This window comes from Chlamydotis macqueenii, chromosome 20 (assembly GCF_036417535.1).
Source record: "Chlamydotis macqueenii isolate bChlMac1 chromosome 20, bChlMac1.mat, whole genome shotgun sequence".
Lineage (NCBI taxonomy): Eukaryota > Metazoa > Chordata > Aves > Otidiformes > Otididae > Chlamydotis > Chlamydotis macqueenii.
In genome coordinates, this window is record NC_141575.1 from 12472880 (window position 1) to 12495625 (window position 22746).

At 49.3% G+C, this 22746-nt stretch overlaps 1 protein-coding gene and 1 long non-coding RNA gene across 2 annotated transcripts; both read left to right on the top strand.

Moving 5' to 3' along the window:
* Positions 1-1222: 1222 nt before the first annotated feature.
* Positions 1223-19931, top strand: UAP1L1 (UDP-N-acetylglucosamine pyrophosphorylase 1 like 1). Its single transcript, XM_086764051.1, has 9 exons — positions 1223-1518; positions 8389-8593; positions 10291-10466; positions 12024-12196; positions 13047-13240; positions 14082-14222; positions 17150-17335; positions 18098-18164; positions 19100-19931. The coding sequence occupies exons 1-9, from the start codon at positions 1242-1244 to the stop codon at positions 19184-19186; spliced, it is 1506 nt and encodes a 501-aa protein (XP_086620177.1). The 5' UTR covers positions 1223-1241; the 3' UTR covers positions 19187-19931.
* Positions 19932-19958: 27 nt separating this feature from the next.
* LOC147598289 (uncharacterized) lies at positions 19959-22612 on the top strand. The gene is made up of 2 exons (XR_015260749.1): positions 19959-21348; positions 22489-22612. It is a non-coding gene; the product is annotated as an uncharacterized LOC147598289 (long non-coding RNA).
* Positions 22613-22746: the final 134 nt, after the last annotated feature.

Here is a 22746-nt window from a genome sequence, read left to right on the forward strand (position 1 = left end):
CTGTACGAGTTCTGCAGGAAAAGGCAGGGCTGGAATTTTAAGCTGGATCTGACAGAGCCTTTTCTGATGAATTTGGGTCGATGGTTATGCAGGCACCATGCATGTGGAAAGACCCGCATTCACGCACCAGGCAGGCAGGGAATGCAACCACGGCAAGAAGAGATTTTGCATAAATGGGAGCAAAGCGAGGAGTTTTTGAAACCCCAAGCTGGAGCTGTGGAGTCACATAAAATAGGAAATAGAGCATGAAACAGAAGCTTTGACAACTATCAGGGATTCTTCCTGGCCTGATTGTCACATCCAGATGGGGTCCAGCTCTCCTGACTCTGGTCACACATAGGGAGGCAGCTGTGTCTCAGCAGCTACCTGTCTGTGTCTGCTCATCTCCTTCTGCGCAGCTGGGCTCCAACTGCAGACAGGGTGCCATAGAGCCAAGCCAATGGCTGGGATTGGGAGCTGGTGCCAGGCTGCCCAGCGGCAGGGCTGGACTGAACACACCGGGGGCTTGAGGGCAGGTGCATTGCACATGGCCCTGTCCCTGCTCTCGCTGGCGTGTGACCCCAGCACGGGCCACAGAGAAGGCTGCCTCACTGCATGCCTTCCGACACCTCGGGATTGACCCAGCCCTGGTCTGCGGGTTTTTGTGACAACTCACCTCCTGCTGCTGCCTCTCTGACTGGGAGCTGAACTCAGCCAGGGTGCCTGGCACCGCAGCAGGCATCGAGGCTGGGGCGGGACCCGCCTGCCCGCCTGCTCCGCTGATGGAACCCTCACCCAAGAGCTTTTTGATACACTTGCAAGCAGGGGTCTGAGGCTTCCTCAGGTCCAACAGTCCCAGAACTCTTGGGGTCCCCGTCCAATACAGCCCCGCAGCCGAACCCCACCGGGCAGCAGCTGGCATGGCCCACAGCCTGCTGCGCCCGGACGGGGCGGTGAATTCGGCCACGGGCCGAGGGCAGCCAGCCCTGCCGGGCAGGGCGCCGGGCGCAGACCCCGTGGTGGCGAAGGCCGGCTGGGTCCCGCGGGAAGGAGCCGCACTCGGGGAGCACACGTTGCTCGGGCCGGGACTGCGCTGCAGCCCGGGACCCGCGACACGGCCGCCGACCGGCTCCGTACTACCTCGGCAGCCCGTAGCCGCCATGTCCGCAGCCGCCCTGCCCCGGCCCGGCCCCGCCCCGCCCCGTCCGGCTCGTTCCCCGCCCCCCGGTGCCGGCGGGCAAAGGCTGGTGGCCCGCGGCGCCATGGGGCCGCCCGAGGAGGTGCGGGCGCGGCTGGCGCGGTGCGGGCAGAGCCACCTGCTGCGTTTCTGGGCCGAGCTGGGCCCGGCGCAACGCGGGGCGCTGCTAGCTGCGCTGCCGCCGGGCCTCGGCGAGCACTGCCGGCTGGCGGCGGCGGCCGGGGCCCGGCAGCGGGGGCCGCCGCAGCTCCTGGACGGCCGGATGGAGCCGCTTCCCGCCCGGCTGCTGGGCAGCGCCCGCCGCAGCGGCCCTGCCGCGCTGGGGCGCTGGGAGGCGGAAGGTGAGCGGGGCCGCCTGCCCCGTCCTGTCCCGGGGCGGGGAGTCTGGGTGCGCCCCTCCGGGCTTCGCCCTCCCGCCCACAGGCTGCGAGGGGCGGCTGGGCTGGGGGCTGGCGGGGTAGGGGGGGGGGTCTGTACCTCTGCCGGCGGGCTCTCTAGCGCGGCCCCTCCCGCGACTCGGTGCCAAAAATCCTGAGGCTTGTCCTAAAAACCCGCCGGGGCTGCCCCCGAACCGACGGAACGCGGCCTGGCGCAGGATCTGGCCCTGCCCGGGTGTGAGCGAGGTTGGGCCGGAGCGGGGCCCTTGGGCGGGAGGCCCCGTACTGCGGTGGCACCTGCGGGCCCGAGACCTTGGGTTTTCGGTCTTGGCTGTTCAATACAGCGGCTGAGGCTGGAGAGCGTGGGCCGCGGAGTGAGGCCCGTCGGGAGGGCGCGAGCAGTGCGTGGGCATTGCTGCTCCCGTGGGGGCCCGTGGCCGGGCACAGGCGTGGTCGCTTCGGGCTGCGAAGGCAGGTCTGGGGGGGAGGTGGGGTCTGGGAGCAGAGTCAATGGGTTGTGTGGAAGAAGGTCGGGAAAGGCCAGCATCCTTGTTTTTTGGAGCCCGGTGGATGCTGGCAGCTTTTTTGCAGTCACCTCATGGGCGTGTGAAGGATGGGGGTGAGGGGGGAGGCAGCGGCTGGATGTGGGGTGCTGTGTGGCCCCCTGCCCCCCCCCACCAGCACCTTACACAGACATGCTGTGCTTTTTTTCTAAGTGTACACTGTATTTCATTTATGTACAAAGGTTCAGATGTGTCTCCCCTCCTTCTTTATAAAATATTGCAGCACTGTTAAAAAAAATCATAATAAAGGAAGCCAGAAAAAAACAGCTGTGGTTGGAGAGGGACTTGCCTCATGGCAAGCGTCTGCACAGCATTGACCCAAACTTGCCTGTAAAGAGGTGGGGTTGTGTGGGCAGGGGAGTAAGAATTTCCAAACAAAAGCAAAAATAGAAGCAGCAGGGTCACAGGGCACAGTAGCTTTTCTGCCACATCAGACTCCACTGACAAGGCTGAGAGGTGATGGAGGGAACAGAAGGAAATGCTAGTGACCCAGGGGGCACGTGTGCTTGGTCCAGCCAAGGTTTTCACCAGCCGTGTTCATGTCTCCAGCCGAGCAGGGGAGGGCGTCAGCGCCCGGCTGGCACCACAGCGACCTCCCAGACATAACTGGTTTGGTAGGGGACCCGCTCGGATGGTGGACACTACCTCTTGCTTGAGAGTGTTATGGTGAGTAGGAAGGGAACCCATGAATCCTAGAGGCAGATGTGTCTAGGTCAGGGCCCCACAGTTAAATTAACAATTTTACCGAGTCCTTTGTCTTCTGCCCTGGCAGGCCAGCAAGGAGCCGGCATAACTGCTTTGGGCTGCTGTCTGCAGCAGGTAAGGAAAGGCAAGCTGTGCGGGGCTGGCCTCGTTGCAAGCGATGCTTGCAGGAGTCCAGAAGGTCCAGCATCATGCATGAGTCACCTGGCCCTGAAGTCCAGATGGCCCCAAGCCACGTCAGTTGTGCAGCCATCGTTTCTTAATTTCTACCAGGAGAGGGGGACGCGGTTCTTCCATTTCCCTTTGGTTTGTTTTTATGATCCAGTTTAATGCTGGAGATGGGCATCAGCCCTTGGCTTTATTTCCTGGAGGAGGGCAATCAGGAGCGAGATTTAGTGTCACTGAACCTGGGCAGCACCTGTGTGCTGCGTGATCTCGTCCCTGGGAACGTCCCCATGTCCCTGCATGACGTTTCCCAGTGGAGACAGTGTCCTGGGCACTGGCTTTGCGGGAATTTTGTGTCCCTGAGGGGATGCAGGCTCAGAAAAGCTCTTGTTTTCAGTGAGTTGGTCGCGGTGTTGAGCTGGAGGAGAGCAGAGTAAGCAGTCCTGACCTGTTGCTCGGCGTTCCCAAGGCAGCATGGCCAGTACAGCCCTTAGTGGCAGGGTTGGGGTCAGCCCTGAGCCGGGCTCATCTGTGCTCTCTCCACAGGTGTCCAAGTTCCCAGCAGCTCCCAACTGCAGTGTGTCCCCTGCAAACAAAGACTGAACAGCTGAAATGATGTCTCCTTCTTTCCCCATCCCTCTTTTCTTTTTGTGATAAAAAAATGATCGTTAAAAGAACCAGGCAACTCAAAACTTGGTCTAGGGAACACCCAAGATATTTTTTAATAGTTAGAAAAATATATATCATTGTTATTGTCTCTGAGATTATAAAACTTACGCTGGTAAGATTTTTTTTCAGATCTTAAACACAAACATTAAGTGATCACATTTGCTAGGCAGCCTTAGGGATGATGGTATAAATCAAGCACAGACACTTTTACATTCTGTAAATGTTTTATTAATGAAATCTAAGTCTTGGGCATGGGCCGCAGCGTAGCTCCCATTTCATCAGAGGGTTTGATGAGCCATTCTGGTTATCCATCTGCTCTGTCGAATTAAGGATTTTTGTGTTTTTGCTTTGTTCTTCTCTTACTGACTGCTATTGTAATCAGGCTGATGCGCCTGTTCAGCAGGAGAATTCAATCTGTTCTTGCAAGATCAATCTGTTTGTCCTGCAAAATCTATTTTTGCTTTTTACTTTCTATGCAGAATAAGACTTACTGCAGCGCTGGTGGGTGTCTAACAGTCAGTACATCTTCCCTTTTTTGTTTGGTTAAGCTGTTCGTACTTCATATGCTGCATAAAGTAAGGTGAACTTTTTTTTAAGAAGAATAAATATTTCCATTTACTGCAGGAATGTGCAGCAAGATGAGCCAGTTGTTATGAAACGTAGTTGTGAATATTGGTAGTTTTACAGTTGGAAAATCAGAGCAGACCTACTTACTCAAATTTTGGGGGATATTAATTTTCATGGTGATCTAAGATCAGAAATCAGATCTAAGATCAAAACTCTTGTAAGGTTGCACCATAAATACTGGGAATGCCATAAATGATGGGAAGGAGAGTCCCCTTGTTGGGTTGTTCATGTGTGACATGGTCAGCCCTTTCCTGGGAATACGGCCTAGTCAGTCTGCTGCATTTTGGGAAGAGAAAAAAGAGAATGACGCCGTTGATGTGATCAGTGGTACTGCTTTGGACTCGGGTTCATCCTGCTTAGGTTGAGGTTTTGGTTCCCACAGTGAGAGGCCCCTCCGGGAGGTGGGTGTGAGATGCCAGATCACCCTTGGGCAGATTCCATCCTGTCATCGCTGTGTGGAAAACTTCTGAGAACTGCCATCTCCTCTGGGACATCCCTGTTTCAGTGGAGTGATGCCAGCCCTGGCACGCTTTGAGTCATGGCCGAGGATTGCAGCCTCTGGTGCTGGATGCTGTGTGACAAATGGCACCTTGCAGGCTTTTCTGATACAGCATTCGCTCCAGAGCTTCATGTGAGTGATGCCCCTTGGTGACACTCTATTGCTGTGCATAAACCTCTAATTTAAGACCAGTGGGATGTGGTCCGTTGCGTCGGGACCAGAATGTGCTTGTCGGTGTGAGCCTGGTGGTGCCCTGGGGCAAGTGCCTGACTTGGTCCACTGGTGGATGAAGCTCAGTTGCACCTCAAAGCAGCACCCCTGGTGCTGCAGCAACTGGGACCAGCAAATGCTGAGTTCAAACCTCAGACAGCTTTGTTTTAAATCAGTGTTTTTATTGCCTGTTTGAAACAGAACAGTTTAGAAGTGTCCCACAGAGGAACTTTTTTAGGGTGGTATTTTTTTTTTCCCCCCTTCCATAAATTGTTCCCTCCCTTAATTTTTCTTTTTCCACGGGGACATTTTGGGTCAGGTTTGGTGGAAGGAGCCCACCAGCCTGGCACGGTGCTGCCCCACTCACAGATCTGGGGCCAAGTAGTGAAGCACTCCCCGCACTGGGGCAGAGCTTAGGTAAGGATGAGCACTAATGAGTGCTTGTCTTTGGAGTATGAGGGAGTGCTGTGTCGATGGAGGCAGCTGATGCAGGTAGATGATGAATGTGCTGCACCTGCACCATGGCTTGGTGCCTTGCTTTGCCTGGTTGGTGTTATCCACGCAGCATCCCTATGTGGTGTGGTCCTGAGTGGGATGGGTACTTTCATTTTATTAACTAAACTGCATGCCTTAGCCTTCATCTTCAGTACAAGGTTGTTCAGCTCTTTAGAGCTTCAGGTTTGCTTTCTTGAGGGACTGCTAGTCTTCTTCATACCAGAGGAAGGTTGTCTGTTTCCTTTCGTTCTGCTGCCCTCTTGACCCTCCTAACTGGTGTCATGGGGCACTGGTGTGGCACAACTGGTGCAGCTCTGAACAAGCTGGGTATTTGCATCCGGAGGAGCAAGTAGCTGGAGACAACTGGATGGCTCTCTCATCTCTCTCTCTCTCTCAACTTTTTTTTTCTCTCTCTCTCTCAACTTTCTCTCTCTCTCTCCCCCCCCCCCCCCCTTTTTTTCCTCTCTCTCTCTCAGCTTTTTCCCCCCTCTCTCTCTCAGCTTCTCTCTCTCTCTCTCTCAGCTTTTTTTTCTCTCTTTCCCCTCTTGGTTTCCCCCCCTCTCGTCGGCCCTGGGCGCCTCTGGCATGGTGACATTCAGAGCCTTTTCCATTGCCAGGTCTCCAGGCCTGTGTCTGTCTGCTGTGGGTGTTAAACACAGTTGGGAATCACTGGAGAGTGACTCATCCGTGGTCCTTGGCCATGGCAATGACAGCAAGTACACTCTTACCAATGTTCATGGCCCAAGAGCTTTTCTTTGCTCAGACACTGCTATTTATCTTGCTTTATGAGAAGCTTATGGTTACTGTGGAGAGGCCAAGATTAAGCTTGCTCAGGGATAGACTGGCCAAGCAAGTTCCTTGTGGAGTGGTGAATCAGCTCCCTGCACTGGTTGAACTCAGTAGGACCATGATGGTTGTTATTCCTGTCCCTGGGATAAAGCAGGGGAAGGGAATGAGCAGGATCTGTGCAACCACATCCTCACTCATGGTAACACTCACTGCTTCAGCTACAGCCATGACTGTCCTCTCCCTGCCCTGCCCCAGGACGGGGGGTGGCTGCCACAACAGAGTGACCCAAACCAAAGAGTTTGGCTTTGGTTTCTAACTGCAATCACTTTCCTTTCCTCTCCCCATTGGTTATTTTGTCATCACTGCTCACCCTGCCACTGGCCTGTAATTCCTCCCAGCTCCATCCTGCAGCTGTTGCTCCAAGGCAGGGGCGCAAGCAGAGGCGATGGTGGGGCTGGTCCTGGTGGGGATGGACTCAAGGGCCAGCTCGGAGCTGAGCACCCTTGGCTAGCCTGGTGATGAGCTGGCTGTCGGTTTGCTGAAGCTCTGTGTTTGTTTGGGAAGGAGAGCAAAGGGAAGGAAGAGGGGGCTAGTAGAAAAGAAGGTTTCAGGCTTATGTTCCCCAGAGTTGTATGACTGCAGCAAGCCAGGCTTGTGTGCAAAGCGCAGGTCTTGCCCGCACGCTTCTCTCCTGCCTGAGTTTGCTGCCTCTGCGCCAGGTCCCAGTGTGGGGACAGCCACCGCCTGAGCTGGGGTGCTGGGAGGCCTGGAGCTGTCCTCCTGCAGCCCTTCGCTCAGGTCCTTCCCTTTTTTTGCGATGGTGCCATGTCCTGGCAAACAGCCTGCTGAACATGCAGCAGCAAACCATGTGCCGGGGACCGGAGAAAGCAATAGTGGCATAACTAATACCTTAGACCTCCTGCTCTGTGCCTTAGGTCTTTTGCAATGGGAAGTTCAGTAAAGACACAAAGGAGCTGTTTAATTGCTTGTGGTTTGTTGCATAGAATCATGCTGATTTTATTTGCATTGCCATACAGCTCACCCAGTGCTATTTTCTGTGCCTTTTAAATTGTACATTTAAATCCATTCAAGCGTCCCCCTTTATCCATCCAATGACCTCCTGAAATTTGAAATCCCTTCAGCACAGATTTCCCTTTAGAGAGCGCTCCTAATCCCACTTGGAGCGGGAGGGTGGACTGCAGATCTCCACAGGTGGCTTCTGACCAACATTTCTGTGGTTCTGTGAACTCAAAGGCTCTCTCTGCAGCAAAGCGATGGCAGGGCTGCGTAACTGGCATCCTTCGGTGTGCCTAAGTGGGCATTATTGGCCTTTTTGGAAAGGGTATGTTTAGGCAGAAACATTGTGTTACTGCTGTGGTGGGACTGAAACTTGTAAGCATGAGGAGGTCAGTAGTATTTCCACAATGTCATAGATTACTTATGTCTGGTTTTATTGCTGAAAGGTAGATTTTTGAAGAAAATTAAAACCAAGCTAGGTTGTTAGAGCAGCAATTGGTGTTTTCCTTCTATTGCTTATTTAAACAGACAATTAGTTAAAGATGAGCATAAAACCAATCCTGTTTCTCTTCTAATTCAATATATTTACAGAAGATGATAAGACTTCACTTCTTTGGGATGTAGAGATGTTGGTGATGAGGGATCTTTGGAGGTCTCTAGTCCAACCCCTATTTGGAACAGGACTGTACTCAGTCCTAGGTCAGGTCAGCTATGGCTTTATCAAAGTAAGCCTTGAAAACCTTAAGCGACATCTCCCACCTCTCTGGATATCTTTCCAGTGCTGCACCACCTGTCTAGTAAAGAGTTTTTATCCTAATGTCGAGTTTGAACCTCCTAAGCTGCAACTCATAGCTGTTCCCTATTATTACACCGTCTGCTGCTTTAGGTGAGGAAACTGCTGCACTGAAGAGGTGAAATGATTTTTTTTTTTTGTCCTGTGTGCAGCATCATATTTCTCTCTGAACTGCCAGCAGTGTGCATTGAACGGGCAGCTTCTGGCTGTTGCCTGAGCTCTGCAGAAAGGCTCAGGAGAAGAGCACAGGGTGTTGAATACTTTTGTGATTCTCATGTTCCCTTGGGCTTCTTTCTCCTGTGTAGGCTTGCATCAGATCTCGCAGAACAAGGTGGCAGTGCTGCTCCTGGCTGGAGGACAAGGAACTCGCCTGGGAGTGAGCTATCCCAAGGGCATGTACAACGTGGGGTTGCCCAGTGGCAAGACCTTGTATCAGATCCAGGCAGAAAGAATCCGCAAAGTGGAGCAGCTCGCTGGCCAGAGACATCACTGCAAGTGTACCGTCCCTTGGTAGGTGACCTGGAGCCACAGACCCACTGTGTCTTTGTGACACAGTCTTGCCTGTACTGGCTTCTAGAAGCATTTTGCGGGGTGCTGTACGGAGACACATCAGGGAGAGCCTTTTGTCTGCAGGATTTGTCATGCCAGCACCTGGAGGAGGGTGCACAGGGATGGGAAGTGGCAGGTCTGTGTTTGCAGACCTGAGGGACCAAGCACTGCCCTTGAATCACTGTCCACTCCCCTAACTGCTGTACTGCACTGTCTTTTCAAGCACAGTCCCTGACAACACTTTAAACAGCACTTTTCGGTGCCTTCGTGATCCTTCGTGAGAGATTTCATCCATTTGTGTTGTGCTTTCTCAGGTTCCTGCATGGAGGGAGAGATCACCTAGAGCTCACCTTCCCAGACCCTCCACCTCCCCTTGCCTGCAATTTCTGCTGCAGCAAAAAACCTCTTCCCCTCACAGTAGTGAATGCTTGTCACGCTCCATTTTCAGGCCACCTCCTGTTGTCGTTTACAACTGGCTGCTGTTTCTCCTGGCTTCTCCTAGCTTTCAGAAGCCGCCAGGCTTCAAAAGGGACTAGTTCTGTGCATGGTGCAAAATATGAATTCCCTATGGGATGTGGTGGGTGAGAAAGAGGATGGCTCTGTGACATGCTTCTGGGAATGTTTTCTGCTAAGTGTTCTCCTTAGACTATAAAGAGATACCTTTATGAAATCACTGTCTGGTCTGAGCCAGAGTCTGGGAAGAGTGAAAGAGCATGTGTCTGAAGTCTTCAGGGTAGCGCATTGTTTTACAAATCGGAGATTGAAGGTGACTGAGTCCATATTGTGTTTTTCCTGAAGCCCTGCATACATGACCTGAATTGCAAATGCAACATCCCTGGTGCTGCTGGAGCCAGGATGGGTTATTTGCAGGGTGCAACATCTGCTTGATAATGTTTACAGTTCCTCTCCCTGGGCTGAGGAGGCAGTTGGCTGCTACAGTACACCAGAGGCCAAGCTGTGCTGTGCTGCAAAGATGTAAATCTGAGGGTTTGTGAGGTCCAGGCTCTCCTGTGCTAGGGGCTGATACCTCTGGCATGCTGGCAAAGGACCATGTATACTTATACCAATAGTTACTGGAGAAGTGCTTGACTGGTAGATTATGAAGATGGCTCTTAGCCACTGTTGAAGAAGGAAGATAGTGGGGGGAGAGACAGCAGCAATGTGGAGCTGGAAGAAGAGGAGGAAATAAAGAAACTTAAGAGAAAAACAAATCTTTTGAAAATGCTGCTGTTTGCCTTGGCACAGAAGAGGCACTGGCCGACTGAGCTGCTTTGCAGCTCATTCTCAGGTCCTCGTGCTGGTCAGTGCTTCCTTAGACATTTAACATCAGTTTGAATCTGGGGTGAACGCAGCTGTCGTACTGTCCTTTGCCCTGTTTTCCAGCTCATTTGGATATCCAGATGTTGTTCATGTTTAGGGAAAAGCTGTTCTGTCCTGGCTGGAGCTAAGCCTGTGGGTAGGATCATGCACAAGACCCTGTGCAGCCTTCCTGTGGGATGAGTTCCAGAGGAGAGCTCTCCTGCTGAGTTGCATACCTCAGGATACTGTAGTGTCTGCCATTTAACACTCTTGGGTTTCCTCCCTTTTGTGTGCCATTTGTAGTTTTGTCTTCCACTTGTGCTTTTCTTGCTCATTGCTCAGCACTTGTTCCTGCCCAGGTACATCATGACAAGTGAGTTCACGCTGGGGCCAACAGAAGAGTTCTTTGTAGAACACAACTACTTCAACCTGGATAGATCCAACGTGGTTATGTTTGAACAGAGGATGCTGCCCGCTGTCACCTTTGATGGGAAGGCTATCTTGGAAGAGAAGGGGAAAATTGCTATGGCTCCAGGTACCCTGCTATTCAATCTTACATGGTAGAGTTATGTAATATGTGTTGATAATTGTTGCTAGCCATCAGCCAGCCTTAACACTTGGAGGTCGGTGTTAATGCTTCTAATTTAGCATGGGAGGGTTTAGTTAAATGTTTCAGGCTGGTAATCAAGATTGTGACAATCTCTGTTTAGTTCTTTCTGGAGATTTACCCACAGCATATGGTTTTTATCAAAGCCTGGGAGTATTGGCAGGATTAGGAGTCATGCAGCTGTAGGTTAGCAACAACGTGCATCAGCAGGACTCTGCCTGAAGTTCCTGGGACGCTGCCTCCCAGGGCTGAAGCTGTGAACTCTTTCCAAAATGGCTGCAATGTCTCCCCTAGTAAAGTTCTCCTCTTCTTATAACCTGGACATGGTAAGAGGCTCGGTGAAGGCAGCCTGGTCGGGCTATGTTGCAGTGATGCGCTTTGGCAGCTGCAGAGTGGTTTTCCTGAGCTGACAGGGGTGTTGAAGGAGGGACCATGAAAGCATGATCTGTGATGAACAAATGTGCAGGTATCTTTTGTGCAGCTGCAGTTCAAGCCTTTAAAAAGGCTTTGGGAAGTTGCAGAGGGACGATGAACAGACAATAAGATTTATTTTAGTCTTTTTCTCCAGGCTGAATTTTAAATATGCTTTTGCTCTGCACTGGAAGAGAAGAAATGTAACAGGCTTTTCCCACCTTCTGCATAATGTTTTGCCTTTAGTGTCTCTGAGGATCTTACAAGGCTTCATAAAAAGTCTTGTAACACTTTTCTGTGAGGCTGGTTCCCACAGTCCCACTCTGCAGATGAGGGAGCTGAGGTGTAGGGGAAACAGGCTTGCCTGAACTGTGTGGCAGAGCTGGAAATAAAATCTGGTATCGCTGACTCTTGGCTAGAAAGCATTCACTGCTCTACTGTGTTGTGGTTTAGCCCTAGTTGCCACGCAGCTGCTCACTCACCCTCCCCAGCGAGATGGCGGAGAGAATCAGAAAGAAAGGAAAACTCGTGGTTTGAGATGAAGACAGTTTACTAGAATAGCAAAGGAAAATGACAATAATACAAAATATAAGGATACTAAAATACAGAAAACAAACAATGCACAATTTCTCACCACGGTACAGCCCATCCTGAGTAGTGATCATGGAAATGAAACAGAGCAGCAAGAGAAGGAGAGAGAACTGCCCCCTGGCCAACCACTGATTATATACTGAGCGTGACATTTATGGCATGGAATACTCTTTGGCCAGTTTGGGTCAACTGTACTGCCTATACCCCTCCCAGCTTCTTGCATCTGCACATTATCGAAACCTGGTCTCTTTAGCAACAACTCATAACATCTATGTATTTGTCAATGTTCTGAATATACTAAGTCCCATGCTAAATCCAAAACACAGTGGCTACCGAGAAGAAAATTAGCTCAATTCCAGCCAAAACCAGGACATGCTGTTCAAGAAGGTTTGCTTGGGACTTTCAGGTTTTGCTCTGTTAGCCACAAAAACCCCTGCAAAGTCACTAACTAACCAGGGCTTTCTCTTTTCTCTTGCATTATAGATGGCAATGGTGGCTTATACCGTGCTTTGGTGGATAACAAGATCTTGGATGACATGAAGCAGCGTGGAATTCAGTATGTCCATGTATACTGTGTGGACAATATCCTTGTGAAAATGGCAGATCCAGTCTTCATAGGCTTCTGTGTTTCCAAAGGGGCAGATTGTGGTGCCAAGGTGAGGCGATGCTAACGTAAGGCTGTTTCCCCACAAGGAGTTAAGGTCTGATTATGCTTGAAGCTCCTGGGTCTGCTGAGCTTAGATGAAGCGGGGTGTTCAGACCTCTGAACTGTCCAACAGTGACCTGCTCCGAGCAGATTTAGAGGAGCTGCTTGCTGACTCTGTTGCATTCAGAATCCCTACCTATGAGTGTTCTCCTCCCCTCTTCCCAGAGTATTCTGGAAAATGAACTTCAATTAGAGCAATGACTGTAACTGCACAGGAAACTACAAACTGGAATTGCTTCCCCTTTATTCCCTGCCCTTTCTGCAAAGGCACCTGGGCTATCTAGAAGCTGTATTGGACTGGGTTGTGTTTTACAAATGCACCTTTAAGTCTTAACGGAAGCATTCCTTATGCCCACTGGGGAAGACGGGGAAAGCCAAACCAGCCTAGTTTTGTCACCCTAAAGCAGCAGGTGCCTGAGGAGAGATTTATGTTACTTTGATCATTAACACTGTTTGTGCAAACAGGGAGCTGAAGGCAAATAGCTGCAGACGTGTTTCATTTAATGCCAGATACCAGTCCTTGATAAGAGAAGTGCCCCACAGTATGCTGATTTTTTTTTTTATCTGGTTTGTTTTCTGAGCACCTGTGCAATTGAATGGTCAAGTACTGGGTTTTATGTCCAGTTATTGGGCAGAACATGCTTCCGGGCTATTCTGTACACCCAGCACTGCCCTGCCTGTGCTCCTGAGGTGCTGGAGGATCAGTATGCAACAGCCTGTAGGATCGTTTGTACATGGGAGTTGGAATAGTGCTGGGATTTTCTTCCTCCTTGTCATAGCCCTCTGTCCTGTGGCTGCAGGTGGTGGAGAAGGCCTACCCCACAGAGCCTGTTGGGGTGGTGTGCTGTGTGGATGGCATCTGCCAGGTGGTGGAGTACAGTGAGATCAGCCTGGAGACCGTGCAGCAGCAAAGCCTGGATGGGGGACTGATGTACAGTGCTGGCAATATCTGCAACCATTTCTTCACAGTTGAGTTCCTGGAGGTGGTGGCGCAGTAAGTTCCAGCAGACCTGCTAGGCAGCTGTGCAGTCCAGAAATGCCTCCCAGAGTGGATATTCTCATTTCTCACTCTGTAATTTTAGTTATGGCCACCTCCTGCTCTGCTTTTCACCTCCTCTCTCCTCCAAACAGTTCAAAACAGCTGTGTCTACTTTCTGACAGCCCCAGCATGCTCTTCAGGCCTTACTTATTGAAGAGGTTGCATGCTTTGCTGTAGCTAAATCGACTGACATATACCAGTGCATGACCTTCCTGGGCCTGCAAGCGTGAGCAGCCACGTGGGCTGCAGTGCGGTCAGTGATGTGGTCAGTGATGCAGCCCCATACAGAGAATTTTCAATAGGAATGTCACCCATGCCATCCCTTGGGACAACAGAGATTGGAGGAGAGGGTGAAGCTGAGGGAGGATGCTGCATCTTGGTGTTGGGAGATGGGGATGTGATGCTGGGCATCCAGTGAGCAGCTGTATGATCTTCCTGAAGAGCCTGATCCGCCTGTGTGTGAGGGATCTGCTCTGCTCCATTGTCATCCCAGTCAGATAACAATTCAGGTTACCTTTTTTAATCCCTGCTGGCAATTCAGCTGGATGTTAGGTTCTTCCTCTCCTCTTGCTTTACCCTGTCATTTCCCACTGGTGCAGGAAGTGCCGCTGGCTGGGCTGCTCTGCTCAGTGAGGTGTTCCCTGGATGTGACTTGGATCAGTTTGGAGATTTGATCTCACAACAGTTGAGAGATGACCCAGAGCAGTAAAAAGCAGTCTGCTTCCCAAAAAGTGTACTACTTAGAATTTTCTAAGTGGGCATGAAGTAAATGAACTTGTTTCTTCTCCTTTTGCAGGAAATATGAGCCGCAGCTGAAGCATCACATAGCTGTAAAGAAGGTGCCTTATATTGATGAGGAGGGAAATCTGGTAAAACCACTAAAACCAAATGGGATAAAGCTGGAGAAGTTTGTGTTTGATGTGTTCCAGTTCTCAAAGTTAGTGGCAGACATGATTTTATTTTTTTTCCTCCTCCTCTTAATGTTTATTTGAATGACCTGTAGGTTGTAACAGGCCTTGCCAGGGAGCATGTGGTTTGTGGGTGGCTTGTTAGAAGGGCTGTTGGATCTACACTAAGCTCTAACACAACAGTAATGCCACAGAGGTGCATTCACAGGGTGCTTGGCAGCAGCCAAACTTGCTGTGCCCATGCTCCCAGAACTGTTTGTTCTGCCGGGGATGTGTTGGCTGGCCTGAACACTGATATCCCTTTGAAAGAAACAAAAAAGGGAAATTGAGCTCAAAGCCAACGTTTTGTACAAGCCCATGTTGGAGTATTCAGACTCGCAGAAATTAGGACTTTCAGTATTTTGGCTTCCATGGCAACTGCAGCTCTGGTACATTTTCGATGCATGTTACACCCGGCTCAGCTCACACCCTTTGTGCTTGGAAAACAGGTTGCTTAAGCACTGTGGGGCCAAGTTCCTGTTGCTGTGGGAATTGTCAGTGTTGCCCTGCCAGGCTCTAAAACATAACTGAGAGCACTGTGCCATAGTGTTAGCCCAGTCAGGGGTACTTTGTAGTTAGGGAATGTGGGACTTCAATAATTTAGGAATTTAGCATAAGTGTTCTTATAAGACCTATTTTCTGAGGGCTTGAATTCAGCAGTAAAGATTGTGTTTTAGGCTTAAATAAATGGTAAAAAGAGACCTCAAGCAAACTGAATTATCTTTGTTTGGGGATTTTTGTTTTTAGAGCTTTTACTTTAGGATAGAGAGCTTGAGGTTTGAACCAGTCTCCATTTCCTGACACATGTTCAGTAATGAAGTATCACACCAAAGGCAAAACCAGTGTGATGGAAATTGCTGAGTTCTGAGCTTTGAAGGGACTCACCTGCAAGGAGTGATTCCTTGTGCTTTTTTAATAATACTGCAAAGCCACCTTGGCAGCTGCTCTTCACACGTGCAATGCAGAAATGCACAGATGCTGCTGTGGGATTTTTTTAAATTTGCATTCCTATTTCTGGTAAAGAGCTGTACTTAACATTCAACTGTGAATCCTTGCATATTACTTATTCATCCCTGGGAACTGGTGTCCTCTGTTGATCCTTGCCTACAGACTCCCAAGTGGAATGGCCATTTCTTGGAGCAGGGATGTGATGCTCTGAAGTGAGCTGCACAGCTTGGCGCTGTGTCTAAGCTTCAGACATTGCTACTCTCTCCATTCTGCCATGCTTAGAGACTCTCTCTTAGCTGAGACTTTTTGTCCATGAGTCTCCTGGTGCCTGGAGAGGTTTCTGTGGGATCTCTGTGGGAGAAGATGGGGAGAAGCTGTTCAGTAGGGCCTGTTGTGATAGAACAAGGGGTAATGGGTTTAAATTAGAAGGAGGTAGGTTTAGATTAGATATTAGAAAAAAATTTTTTACAATGAGAGTTGTAGAGCACTGGAACAGGTTGCCCAGAGAGGTGGTGGATGCCCCATCCCTGGAATCGTTCAAGGCCAGGCTGGATGAGGCTCTGAGCAACCTGATCTAGTCAGGGATGTCCCTGCTTCTTGCAGGGGGGTTGGACTAGATGACTGCTGAAGGTCCCTTCCAACTCTAACTATTCTATGATTCTATGATTCTGTAGAACTATTGCTATTCCTCTCACCAGTGCACAGCTCTGGAGGATTGTGAGGCTGCTGTTACATTCCCAAAGAGACTGGGTGTTGTAGTTCAGCCCCGATCGGGACCAGACTACACAGTCTCTCTCTCAGCGACAGAGAATAGGAGACTGAGACAGGGAACAAGATAACCTCCCCCGACCCCTCCCTCTTCCCGGGCTTAACATTATCTCTACTACCTCCCCTCCCGAGCGGCACAGGGCGGGGGGGGGGGGGAGGGAATGGGGGTCGCGGTCAGTTCATCACGCGTTGTTTTACGCCGCTGTGTCATTGTCGGGGGGAAGAACTCCTCGCATTCCTCCTCTGCTCCAGTGTGGGGTCCCTCCCACGGGCCACAGTCCTCCGTGAAACTGCTCCGGCGTGGGTCATCTCTTCCACGGGGTGCAGTCCCTCTAGAACAGCTGTCCCAGCGGGCCCTCCACGGGCCACAGCCTCCTTCAGGCCTCCACCTGCTCCGGCGTGGGGTCCTCCACAGGCTGCAGGTGGATCTCTGCCCCTCCGTGGACCTCCATGGGCTGCAGGGGGACAACCCGCTCCACCATGGTCTTCACCACGAGTTGCAGAGGAATCTTGGCCAGGAGCCGCGTTACTCCTCCCCCTCCTCCTTCACTGACCTTGGTGTCTGCAGCCGTTCCTCACAACAGGCTGGCAGACGCCTCTCAGGATCCTTTTTACATCTTATTCACTTCAACTGCTCAACTCCTCTCCACTTCTTGCAGCCGGGCTGGGCCGAGTTGGGCCCAGTCTGCTGCCTGGCGGGAGGCCAGAGGGTGAGGCCTGCAAGGCCTATGAGGCCTGCGCCTCGCCTTCTCTGCCCCCCCCCCCCGCTCAGCTGCTTCACATCTTCTCTTCTCTTCTTTTCCCGTTTTCCCGTACTTAAATACGTTATCGCAGAGGTGTTATCACGGGACATTCTGCTACCAATTGGCTCGGCCTTGGCCAGCAGCAGGTCCGCCCTAGGCCCGTCCGAGTGCACTAAACGAAGGGGAGCAACTTCTAGCAGTTTCCTACAGAAGCCCCCACCTTAGCCCCCCCTCACTAACAAAACCAGAACACTGGGCTTCTTACTGTGTTTTTACATCATACAGCCCTGGTACTTTTTTGCTCTTTAGATGGGAGATGGGCTTCCCCTAGCCCCAGGCTGCATACATCACTGCTCCCTAAAATATTATGAGCCTTTCCCTATGAAAATTCTTGCATCAACAGGGCTGATGGCTAGCCTTATTTTTCATTATCATTGTTTTCTCCCCTTTACCGGTAGGAATTTTGTGGCATTTGAAGTTTTGAGAGAAGAGGAGTTCTCGCCACTAAAAAATGCAGACACAGCTGACAAAGACAGTGCTACCACTGCTCGGCGAGCCCTCCTGGCCCAGCATTACCGCTGGGCTCTTAAGGCTGGGGCCAGATTTCTGGATGAAAATGGTTGCAGGATACCAGAGAAACTCAGGTATGAACCTCTGTGACCTCCGCAGCTTCTCTGCCTGTGGCTGCCCAACCATGCCAGCTAGCTAATGGGATGTACTGTGCTCTACAAAACTGGGCGTTAGTTTGATCACAGGGTGACTTGATATGACTTTGGTTCAGCTGATCTTTCCTGAACATGCAGAGTAATGTCTATTACAGCTTCTGCTCCATTAGTGATTGTGAGTGCTCTAGACAGTAAGGCACAGTGCTCTGGGCTTTATATCTGGTGGAGATTCCTGCCCTTAGGGCCATGAATTGACTCCTCCTGTAGCAGCTCATCAGGCAGGGGTGACCTTTTCCATCAGTCTGGATGTAGCCAGCCTAAGGAATTGTAATTTGTAGTCCTCACCAGCTTTTCTGAATATGGCCCCAGTGCTTAAAGCCCAGCAAGATTCTCAGGTGGGCATAAGGATCAGCTATTACAGCAATTACCAATTTGGATACTTCCTACATCGTGCTGAATTTGACTATGGGGCTATTACTTCATCAACTCATAGTTTAATAAACCCACGAACTATTAATTTTATTTGAAAAGCACCTCTATAAGAGCGATGCTCTTGCTTTGGTGTGAAATATTTTGGACTTGCTAATTCCCTTTTATTTTCACACTTTGTATTCATATAATGTCTAGTGCATGTGAATATAACAAATGTCTGTCTGGATATCCTGCTCTTGATGATCTTTTGAAGAAGATGCACTATTTTTTAAGCATAGCAAGAAGTTAATCCTGTGTTCTCTTCTCTAGTCTCTCAGGAACTGAAGATCCTCCAGCTGTGTGTGAGATTTCTCCATTAGTGTCTTACTTTGGAGAGGTGAGAATAATTATCTATGGAGGTATTCTTAACAGTGTGCAGGTATGCATCTGATTTCTTTCCAAACACAGGGGATTTCTTTAGCCTGGGCTTCCTGAGAAATGGTAAGATCAAGGGAACTAGGACTTGGGCTCTGCGTTACATCCATGGTTCCACTGTGGTTTACCGTTCAGCAATTTGTCCACTCTCAGTTTTAGCCATTTGTAAAATTAAATTTGCAATGAGGCTGCAGAGTTTCATTAAGACTCACAGTACTTTGAGATCTTCTGAATGAAAAGTGCAGAATATTCAAGTTACAAAATCTATGGGGTTTCTGTATTTGGTTGTATGCTGATTTGTGCCCATCTCCCACAGTAAGTGAATATTGAACGAGAAGTGTGATATGTGCATAGGCTTTAGAGAAATCACATCTTAGAACAGATTCTCAAGTTTGTCCCTCTGAAAATAATTGTTCCTGAGAAAGCTGCTTCCATTTAGTAGTGAGAAGAGGAGCTTTCCTGTGTTGGACAGACAGAGTGAGAAATAGTGGATTCCAGGAGGATACGTGGGCACTGTGGGGAAAGGCGTTCATAAAACTTTGCATCTTTGCTAGGTTTCCACGAGCAGGTAGTGAATTCATTGGAATCAATGCATTGTAAGAACGACATGAAAACAAGGCAATTTAAGTTGACTTTTCTTTGCTAAGATTATTCTTATGTAAGTTAAGGACTCACCTTTCCATGCCTACCCCTCCTCAGGAAGCTTGTTTCTGAGATCTGTTGTTTTACGGTTCATCGGTGCCTCTCCTTCATGAACCCCAGGCTTGGGGCTGAAATGCTTTCCATCTCTGTTACTGCGGAAACTGTCGCTGTTGTCTGTCCTTCTCATGACCTTTTAACTTTAGGTAGTCAGTCGCTCTTTGAGGACTTTACGACCTAACCATACCATTTTCACAGGGTCTGGAGGCATACATGAAGAACAAAGACTTGCGTTCTCCCTTTGTACTCGATGAAAACAAAGCGGAAATGCTAGGAAATTCTTGAAGAGGAGGGAGGCCTTTCCCCTTCAAATTAGATCTCTGTCTGTCAGATCCATTATAAGAACTGACATTGGTAAAATGTCAGCTATGAAGTGTATTATTAAAAGAATTCCTTTGCAGTATCGAATCGATGCCAGATCTTTGCAGCAGTTGTGTTTACACACATGTGTGTGTGCTCACCAGTTCTGTTTGGTAACTTTGAAGGCTATGCCTTTTACCTCAGTCTGTTTTGTAGACTTGGATGTGAATGAAGATTAATACCTTCCAGGTACCAAACAGATTTTATATTTCTTATTTGCTATGCATATGAATATATAAAAGAGCCAGTCACAGCCTAATAATTTAGCTTTGCATTCAAGAAGATTAAATCTCTTCAGTGCCTTGTTAGCTATCCTGTTTGTACTGGTGGGGTTGGGGTTTTTTTGTTTGGTTTTGTTTTAAAATTGTGTGCACAGCTGAAGAATCAGTCTGAGGCCCCACCCTGAAAAGTATGGAATGACTTTGTGAACTGGGGCCTTTCTCTCCAGAGATCTATCTTTTCCCTAATCCTGTGCTGTTTAGAAGATCCGTTTCAGCAATTGCATCCTCTGACCAGATCACACAGAGGAGTCTGCTGTAGGTAGGGATACTGCTGTGTGGCAGTGTTGCTTGAGGTTTGGACTCCAAAGCAGAACAGACTAGTTTGAATATCTAGGCTCACTAGTGCCATTCCAAGAAAACAGAAGTAATTATGCAGCTTAAACTGATTGCTTTTTACAGCTGTAGTGACCTGGCTTTTTTTATTAAAAAAAGATTGAGTATTTTTTTTTCTCTGCTCTTCCTGTCTGTAACAAACATTTATTTTACTTTCCATTTTTATGTTTAATGTATATCATATCCCTCAAAGGGAGACTCTTTTAAAGTGCCTGAAAGTAATAGAGAACAAATCCTGATGGTAGAAATTAATGCTTAACAAAAAAAAAAAAAAAAAGACTTAATCCCAACATAACCAGTGTACACAGTAAAACACCAGCTTCTGCTTCTACAGTTTCTGGCCAGGTGGTTTTCCAGCACTCTTTCACTTATTAAATAATTCTTTAGATGCCTTCCTCTTAAATATATTACTAACCATAATGTAAAGATAAGAGTCAGCTAATTAAGGACGCTAATTGCTAGAACATACGTAGCTTGTGAACTCAGCCTTCGCCGTGGGATCCCGGGGTGGCTGTGATCCACAGAGAGTGTTCCTGTTCAGCCTTTGGACGCTGCCTTTGGACGCTGCCCCGGCAAGCAGGGTGCCCACCTGCTGCAGAACCTGCACTGAACACACCAAAGTTGTTTCAGCCTTTGTGAGGATGCTGCAGGTGCATGGTTGGGTGGCCTTTGCTTGAGCCCTAAATAGGGTGTTAAGGAAGGTGGTGAGGAAAATGTCTCACCAGATGTTTCATGCATCTGCTTCTAATGTGGAATTGCTGATGCTATTTTATTAAGCATAAATGTTTTAAATAACTTAAATGGCTTTCTGTAATTCCTGATGTGAAGCTGCATTCAGAATGTTGGGGAAGTACAAAAATGACTTTGACAGTAAATACAGTTTGTAAGTAGGCTCATGTTTTCCAAAGAAAGCACCTAAGTGTCAATGGCAGAGTTTTCAGGTATAAAGTGTTTCTGCATGCACATATATAATGAGCCTTTTGCACATGCAGACCAGCTAATGACAGGTCCGATTACCTCATTTTGCATGCCAGTAATTCCCATTTTTAGTATAAATTAAGCATTTGTCCTTGACACTCAATTCTGTAATTTTTTTCACACTGTGTTTCTATGGGTCATTCCATTCCTGTCAGTCAAGATTTATACCTGAGAACAAATTGTGTTGTATCTTTGTGAGTATTGCTTTTCGATTCAGGCACTCACTTGTTTTAAATTGCACTGTGCTATAAAGAAAGGATATGTCTTTTGCTCTTTCTCAATTGCTTTCTCTTTTGAAACTTCAGTTCCCCTGTGTTTTAATCATGTATACTCTTAGCTGCTGACATGGTTTTTAGAGGTTGTTGTCAAGGAAAAGCTGAATCGGAATGCTAAATGCCTTGTCTGTTGGGTTTTTTTTTCCTATGACTCCTCACACTTTAAACTGGATCATAGGAAGAATTTTGAGAGAAATTAAACAAAAAAAATCTGTCCTGTGTGTATGTTCTGGTTTTGTTAGTGAGGGGGGGACCTAAGGTGGCAGCTTCTGTAGGAAACTGCTAGAAGTTGCTCCCCTTTGTTCAGTGGACTCGGCCGGGCCTAGGGCGGACCCACTGCTGGCCAAGGCTGAGCCAATTGGTAGCAGAGTGTCCCGTGATAACGCCTCTGCGATAACGTATTTAAGTAGGGGAAAACAGGAAAAAGAGGAGGAGAAGATGTGAAGCAGCTGAGCGGGGGGCAGAGAGGGGGAGGCGCGAGCCTCATGGGCCTTGCAGGCCTCACCCTCTGGCCTCCCGCCGGGCAGCCGACTGGGCCCAACTCGGCCCAGCCCGGCTGCAAGAAGTGGAGAGGAGATGAGAAGTGAATAAGATGTAAAAAGGATCCTGAGAGGCGTCTGCCAGCCTGTTGTGAGGAACGGCTGCAGACACCAAGGTCAGTGAAGGAGGAGGGGGAGGAGTAACGCGGCTCCTGGCCAAGATTCCTCTGCAACTCGTGGTGAAGACCATGGTGGAGCGGGTTGTCCCCCTGCAGCCCATGGAGGTCCACGGAGGGGCAGAGATCCACCTGCAGCCTGTGGAGGACCCCACGCCGGAGCAGGTAGAGGCCTGAAGGAGGCTGTGGCCCATGGAGGGCCTGCTGGGGCAGCTGTTCTAGAGGGACTGCACCCCGTGGAAGAGATGACCCACGCCGGAGCAGTTTCACGGAGGACTGTGGCCCGTGGGAGGGACCCCACGCTGGAGCAGAGGAGGAATGCGAGGAGTTCTTCCCCTGATGATGATACAGCGGCGTAAAACAACGCGTGATGAACTGACCGCGACCCCCATTCCCTTTTCCCGCCCCGTGCCGCTCGGGAGGGGAAGGTAGTAGAGATAATGTTAAGCCCGGGAAGAGGGAGGGGTGGGGGGAGGTTATCTTGTTCCCTGTCTCATTCTCCTGCTAATTTTAGAAATAAATGAATAGTTTTCCCCAAGTCGAGTCTGTTTTGCCCGTGACGGTAACTTTAAGGATTTCTCCCCGTCCTTATCTCAAACCTTGAGCTGTTTTTTCTTATATCATCTCCTCCTATTCTCTCGGAGGGTGGGGGGAGCGAGAGACAGACTGCGTAGTCTGGTCCTGATCAAGGCTGAACTACGACAGTGTAACAAAGTAATTGTACTATGCATTATGAACAGAAAAAAGTACCCGAAACAAAGGAAGGTTCCATAGTACTCCAGAAACTTTTGGACACCTAAGCATTTTTATAATAAAGATGTTACTGTGATTTTTATGTGTCTGTGTTTCTTGTTCATGAGGAAAATATGCTTGTTGTCTTTGTCCTTACATGTGGGTGTTGTCACCAGAGCAGCAGAATGCTGCGACAGTGTGACTGATGACACAGCTAGGGGCTGCATGCCC